Source organism: Lactuca saligna, chromosome 8 (genome assembly GCF_052625555.1).
Source record: "Lactuca saligna cultivar CGN05327 chromosome 8, ASM5262555v1, whole genome shotgun sequence".
In the NCBI taxonomy this organism is placed as follows: domain Eukaryota; kingdom Viridiplantae; phylum Streptophyta; class Magnoliopsida; order Asterales; family Asteraceae; genus Lactuca; species Lactuca saligna.
This window is the reverse complement of record NC_136424.1, coordinates 94,677,070-94,685,167: the sequence shown is the minus strand read 5'-3', so window position 1 is coordinate 94,685,167 and position 8,098 is coordinate 94,677,070. Positions and strand designations below refer to the sequence as shown.

Here is an 8,098-nt window from a genome sequence, read left to right as displayed (position 1 = left end):
TTACAATTCTCCCTCACTAGAATCAGACTTTGCCCTAAAGTCATTCTTTGGAAACAACTCTGGGTACTGCTCATGCATCTCAAAATCCGACTCCCAAGTCCTCTCAGATCGCCTCCGATGCTGCCACTGAACCAAGACCTTCACCTTCTTATCCAAAATTTCCATCGGCTTCTCAATGTTGTTTAGGCAATCATCAACCTGAATGTCCTTTAAAGGAACCATTCCCGTGTCGTCAGCTACACACTTCCTTAGCTGGGATACATGGGAGGTATCATGAATCTGGCTCATCTCTGTAGACAGCTTTAACCAATAAGTTACCTTACCTACTCGGGCATTTCCTCTGAAAGGACCAATGTATCTAGGGCCCAGATTGCCCCACTTCTTTATCGAATCACCCTTTTCCATGGGGATACCTTCAAGAGGAAAAAATCACCAACCTGGAACTCTAGCTCAGATCGTCTCCGATCTGTGTAACTCTTCTGACGACTCTGGGTCGTCAGCAACTTCGTTCTAACCTACTGTATTTGGTCTTTCATCTTGAGCACTATCTCAGTGCTCCCCATGACTCTCTGCCCGACCTTCACCTAATAGATGGGAGTCTGTCACCTCCTCCCATACAAAAAGCTCAGATGGAAGCATCCCAATACTGGAGTGATGGCTGTTGGTGTATGAAAACTCAACCAGGGACATGTAGGGATCCTAACTCCCACCGAAGTCCATAAAACATGCGTGTAGCAAGTCCTCGAGCATCTGAATCGTCCGCTTGCTCTTTCCTCAAACACTGAATGAAAACCTGCCAATCCACATGGGACTGAACTGCTACACTAGGTCTGACCTCTCGCCATATTACCAATCCCAGGACAATTCAGCTCCGGCCCTGAACTCAATGACCATGCCCGACCGAAACTATCCCCCGATATCTGAAATATAACTCCAACTACCCTCCAATGCTGAACCCCAGATCCAAATGCAGGATCGAATCTCGACCCAACAGTTGGACTGCCAATGCTACCCGAGCACATCTGACAATGTGAGTCCACATTCGTTCAATCCAATCGAGCTATCTCAACCAATCACACTGTACACGCAATCACTAAGTTCGCTTTACACCTAAGCGAATATTACAATCGAGTTGCTGACTCACATTATCTTGGACCTCTATCGTCTATCGCTTGCTGATCCCATGTGTGTCATGGTCCTCCTCAAGCCAAATGAACTGAACCACCCAGGTCTAAAAAATCATATGGAAATCATAATCACTCAGAATATAACCCGTCTTGAAAATTCAGAATCCCAAGCGGTCTATCCTCTACACAGATAGAGTCAAACTTAATCACAAGAGTTTGGTCTGACAATAAGATTAAAACCACTCGTATCCAATCTGATTCTCAACTCTTGACCTGAAATCCGTGAATCTACGCATGCATTACTCTCCATTCCTTCCAATTTGCGACAACCCCTCCCTAAATTGAGATATAACAGTTCCCAGCCATCTTTGAGACCCTAGTCTCGCCCCTGGTCCAACCACTAGGTTCCCAAAGACTCAAATGGAAAGGTTACCCAAGCCTAAGAACCCCCTTCTGCATCACACACTGATTAGTAAATGCTACCGCTCCCTACGGCCTTACAACACTCCCTCACTGATTAGTGAATGCTACGACTCCCCGCAGTCTTACAACACTCTCTCACTGACTAGTGAATGCTATGGATCTCCGTAGTCTTATGACACTCCCTCACCAGCTAGTGAATGCTACGGCTCCCCATAGTCTTACGACACTCTATCACTGACTCGTGAATGCTACAGCTCCCTGCATTCTTATAACACACACACACTCTCTCTCTCTCTCTCTCTCTCTCTCTAACTAATGAATGCTATGACTCCCCACAGTCTTACGACACTCCCTCACTGACTAGTGAATGCTACGGCTCCCCGCAGTCTTACGACACTCTCTCACTGACTCGTGAATGCTACGACTCCCTGTAGTCTTACAACACTGATGGGTGTCGAATCCATCAAACAAATAAATCTCATTTGCATTTATATTATTTAAAAATAATAGTAATAGTGGCAAACAAGGTTGATCCTCATGGACTCGGTTTTAATCCATAAATATACCAATATAGTCATGTTTTATTCCTATGCATAAAAAAATACGGGGGATGATTTTTTGCAAAACGAGTAAACTAAAATGAAATACGATAAAAGAAATACTAGAAACAAAAATAAAAATAAAAACAATCCGGTTTCGAGTTATATTCACCTAATGATGCAATTTGATGATAAATTGATGTCAAATTAAATTCAAATCTAAGTTGGGACTTGAAAGTATTAACAAACTCTAACACTTCATATTCACCAAGTTGTTTAACCAAAACAAGCTCTTTGAATTAAACCTAACTTTACTAACCTACCCTAAACAAGCTCTTAGAAATAGATTGAAAGATCGCATTAAATTTTGTGCAAATGTTCCCAACAACATCCAATACTCCTCACAAGTTCGAGAGCGTAAGAATGTGTGATTTTGGTTTACAATAAAATCATTCAATGGAAATCAATTTAATGTTTGTTATTGGTTTTAATTCACAAAACAATTAAGGATTTTTTAAGTCAAATAACTTGAATGATCTAACCTTAATTCAAGTGGTCAACATGAATCAAAATTAAAATCAAAATTTTCAATTCATTAACACAAAACCAAATTCACTAGATAGAATAAAAATTCAACATCAAATCATATGATCAACTACATAAAAATAAAATTCAAACTACAAAGCCGGATGTGTTAACTAAAATACGATAAAGAAATACTATAAAATACTAACTAGTTGATGATTGAATTAGCATCAAAAGACATATTTAGACATGTGATCATGGATTGTTACGTGCAATGATTTTTATACAATTCCTAGTTTGACCGCAGTTGTCAACAAGCTCTGACAACCCATTTCGCCAGATACTGGATTAAAACAAGCTCTTTAACCAATTTGCAGACTTATCTAACTAAAACGAGTGCTTCAATTAGAACTGGCTCACTACAAAATTATCAAACGAGCAATTTTTAATTAGGTGAGAGCCAAATTAAAGCACAAACAAAACACCAAACACAATGAACCATCACGTAAGTTCGAAGAATTTACATTGTACCAACATGATTTCATAACACAAAGTGTATTATTTGATAGTTAGACCAATTAAAAGAACAATTACGTATTCAATTAATTGATTAGCAATTCAATATTTAAACCCTAACCGGGTTGCTCAAGCCCAACTAAAATTGTAACAACGAAATTAATGAAAATCAGAAATCATATGGACAGGAGTGTACTAAATCTAAATAACAATCTCACACAACTATCTAAAACGAGTCTAAATAATTAAACTAATTCAAACATCAAACCCGGTGGTTTAGCCGTTTAAGATGGTTAAACCCCGAAAACTACAATTCAATCAACAAAAAATAAAACTTACTACAAGAAACTAAGATTGTTTTGTTGCTAAATAAATCTTCAAATTGTCGTTCGTGCTTTCTGTTTTCGCCGTGCGTCTGGAGTTGTTCCCCCAAAAAAGATGTTGCGTGCATGAATATATGTCCTCCAAAGAAATTGATCATTCCTCTTGTTGATCACGTGAGTTTTTTTTTCTGAATGTGGGCTTGTGGACTTTTACCATAACATTGACATTGGAGTTGGGTTATAGACTAAATCATGTGGACTGTCAAAATGGATTATGGGCTAAACTTAATTCATAATGAGCTGACATTTTATGATGTTGGGCAGAATTTTGCTTTTTTTGATGTGGCACAAAGCTGCAACAAACATAGTCCAAATCCGATCTCACCGTTCAAATTAAATATCCACGAGTTATAAAGTCACCTGTAAAATTTCAGCTCGATCGGACCTCGTTTACCCTTCGATCCACTCACTTGATTAAGATCGTGCAACGCTGTCAGATATCTAAAAAATCTTCAATTAGCTTCCTTTTATTTCTTTATCGTGGACACCGTTATGGGACTTCAATTTCGGTTGCAAGGCTTTCCATGTGAATTTTATCGGTGCTCAAAATTGCCATTATCCGCTTACATAAATCTGTAAAAATTAAGCTTAAACGAGTAAAATTGTCCCAAACAAACGATGTAATAAAAATGTATGCAATGCATGCTAAATACACACAATATTTTACAAAAATGATTAATAAAATATGATAAAATGATGCATAAAATTGAACCTAACAACACTCGCTCACTGACTAGTGAATGCTACGACCCCCGGCAGTCTTACAAGGCCAAGTTTTACAAGCTATATCAAAAGGTAATCTTCTAACTATTTTTATGGTTCATATATCAAAGTTGCATGCTAGTTACGCTTCATGCTTTGTAAAAAGAATATTGCATGTATAATTAGAGAAAACTTAGATCCGCAACATTATGGTTGTGTGTGCACCATAGGGATGTGTAACATCCCAGTTTTCAAGACCAAAATTTTCATTTTAATATAACGATTTAGAAAAACATTTATAAGAAAACATCATCAAGTCTCATCATTGCATAAAATCATAATCACATGTCTCAGAACCATCTCATAAAAATATTAATAATGTCATAGTACAATCCCAAGAATCTCATAATGTGGAAATCATGTGTTTGTGTGTGTGATACACTGCTACCGTGCCGACTCCTTCCCATTCGATGAAGAGGTACCTGAAAACAAAACTTAAAACTGTAAGCACGGAGCTTAGTGATTTCCCCCATCATACCACATACCACATAACTAACATACTACCGAGCAATTCTGGGGTGCTCGACCTACTCTGTGTAGCAATTCTGGGTGCCGACTTACCGGCATTTCGGGGGTGCCGACCTACCCTATCTGGCAATTATGGGGGACCGATCGACCTTCCGGTTTACTTCATCCGGCTATGGGGACTGTTTCACCCCTACTACTACCACGTAATAACATAACATAAACATATTGTCAAGCATATCTGGGGTGCCCGACCTACCCTTCGGTCCTTACGACCGTAACAAGGCGACTATTCCCCCTACTACCTACTATCACATAACATCGTATCGGGATAGCACATAATCATAACAGATGACAACATAGCAGATAATTATCACGAAGTTATTTATCTCTACTATAACTCTTACTAGTGGGTCGGCCTTGGTGACTTAGACCCAATTCTACCGGAAGGTAACTCACCTTGATGTCGTGTAGTATCTGAACTGTTCTTGGCGCTGGGATCAACTCCTCTCGAACTCCTACAAATAAAAACCTTCCTTAATTACCATTTCATACTCTTAACCCTTTCAAGGGTCAACAAAAGTCAATGTCAAAGTCAAAGTCAACACCTTGGTCAAAGTCAAATTTTGGTCAAAGTCAACATCTGGTTGACTCAACTCACCGAGTTAGTCCACCAGCTCGTCGAGTTCTATAATCCACAAAATATTGGACTCCGTTCCTACTCGTCGAGTCTTTCAAGAACTCGTCAAGTTCTCCTTCATACAGAATCGGGACCTTTTGCTCATGACTCATTAAGTTCATCCTTGAATTTTTTGAGTCCTCCTTCATATAAGTTGGAACGTTTAGCCCTTGACTCACCGAGTTCTTTCTTAAACACGCCGAGTTCTTCCTCATATGAGTCGGGGCATTGCCTTGAACTCGCCGAGTTCATTGTTGAACTCATCGAGTTCTTTGATTTTTAAGTCCATATTCAAGTCCATCTTTTTGAGTCCTCTTCTAGACTCAACCAAATTACCCAGAAACAGAAAAGGTTAGGGAACCATGACCCGACTCGCCGAGTCCTATGAACGACCCATTGAGTCCCCAAAGTCCAAGTCCATACAGTCGATTTAAATCGGGCTTATTGCATCCAATGCATAGATCTGACCTCCTAGGGTCGATATTGTTGGACTATGTTCTAAGTCCATAACTATAATTGGTATGTACTTGACCCGATATAAGCATGGTTCATTTGGGTTGTAACACTTTGGAACAATTTGATAGGATGGATATTTGAGAAAGAGGTTTTATTATGATTTATTAATATATTATAAGTATAATATATTAATTGAGAGATCATATTATTTAATTAGTATTGATCAACATTTAATTTGGAATTAATTTAGTGATTAAAAGAGACTAATTAATTTAACGATGACTGATTATGTAAATCAGTGATACATATGGTTTGGGTTATTGATCTATGATGAACTAAGCTTATGTGAATGTCCATGAAATATTAGTACATATGAATTATGGATTATAAGCCTAAGTGTAAGAATTAGTGTTTTCTTATGACTCTTGGAATTCTACACTATATATATATATATATATATATATATATATATATATATATATATATATATATATATATTCCTCTAAAGCCAAAAAACCGTGCACTAGTGATTCTAAGAAGCTCTAGACGATTTTTTATGTCTCCAAACTTCTCTCTCAAATTCCTCCTCTTGTTCTTGGTTTGTTATAAGACATTTGAGGCATCACACTTGAGGTGATAGGCTCTTGAAAGACCAATTCCTACAAGCTACAACAAAGAGCTAATCTTTTAACTTACTTTTATGATTTATATGTCAAATTATATGCTAGTTGTAGGTTTCGAGCTTTGGAAACTTTTGTTGCATGTATAACTTGAGAAAACTTAGATCCAAAACTATTAGGGTTGTATGTGCACCATATGAGTGTTATAGTACAAAAAACCCAATAGTGGTATCATACCCATGAGTTGTTTTCTATTCTATTGATGCAATAGTGTTATTTTAAAAGTTGAAAAAAAAAACTATTGTTTGACTCCTGGACTCGACGAGTCCATGAAGGAACTCGTCGAGTTGGCTCATAAGTTCATGAACTCGATGAGTCTATTATCAGACATGACAAGTTGGGCAGCCTGTTGGCAGATTTTTTGAGTTTTTGGCCTGTTTTGGATTAGGATCATTACCATAAATTGTTTTGGCTCATAAATTTTGATTTTGTTGATATAGTAATGATTATCCCCATCTAATAACATGATGATTTTCAAATTTTAAGATAATTACTTGATTTTTTGAAAAACTAATTATTTGTAAAATTTGAATCATTTTGCTATATCAAATGAATTAGGTCAAATTAGTTAAAGATAAAATTATTTGATTATTTTATTAGTTTAAAAGTTTGATCTAAAGGGTTTATGAAACCTCCATAAGTTATGGATATGAAAAATCTCACTCATAAAACAAATTTACTTCTTTAAGTTATGGAATTCAAGAGTCTTGATGATTACAAGTCTTGCCTTCAAGTTTTGGAGTCCAAAGATCTTGAAGAGTTTCATGACTTGTCCTCAAACTATGGAACTTGGAAAGTCTCATTAATATAACATAAATTATAAGTTATAAAACTCAAGGGTTTTTAGAAGAGTTATAAAACTTGCCCTCAAGTTTTGGAATTTAAAATTTGATTAAAAAAATTTTAATTGAAAAATATTAAATACTAAACCTTTTGACTTCATAACTTAAATTAAGAATAAAAAGTTATAACTATGACTTTGTTGATAATTAATCAAAAGAGTATTAATAAGTCCATAATTATATGGTTTGAGTTTAATTAAATTAAAAGTCTAGTTTAATTAATAGTTTAAACCACCTAGTATTTTAAATGTTTAAAATACACATTTATACTATATAATATTAAATGTTTAATGTATTATGTATGTATAATTAAAAATTCAGCCTTACCGTTAGTAAGCCTCATTCATGAAGTTGGTCTATAAGGGGTGTTTAAGGAAGTGGCCTGTAAAATGACCGCCAGTAGGTATACACTCTTACCCACAACACCCTTGACCAGTGGAGGGTCGTTAGTCAAACGGGTTTGACAAGACATTTAAATCCTCATTAAAAGTATGCTGAAAATACTAAGTAACTAAATACTTATAAATTCCCAATCTTAGTTGCTTAGGAAAAATGTAAATTTTATGCTAACCCATGAAATTTCACTTTGCACCTTTTTAAGTCGTTAGTGGAACGTGTGTGGTTAACCGACACACTAATTTAGGGCTAACAAGAGTGGAAAATGGTATCTTAATGTTAGTCATGGATTAATGGAGCATGTG

The 8,098-nt window shown here is 36.4% G+C and overlaps 1 protein-coding gene across 1 annotated transcript; it reads right to left on the bottom strand.

Annotated features, from left to right (window-relative positions):
• Positions 1-405, bottom strand: LOC145009919 (uncharacterized). Its single transcript, XM_078968536.1, has one exon. The coding sequence runs from the start codon at positions 403-405 to the stop codon at positions 1-3; it is 405 nt and encodes a 134-aa protein (XP_078824662.1).
• Between the last annotated feature and the right edge of the window lie 7,693 nt (positions 406-8,098).

Bases quoted from the DNA above. Each gene is read 5' to 3' on its own strand.
- LOC145009919 (XM_078968536.1), bottom strand. From the start codon at position 405: ATGGAAAAGGGTGATTCGATAAAGAAGTGGGGCAATCTGGGCCCTAGA.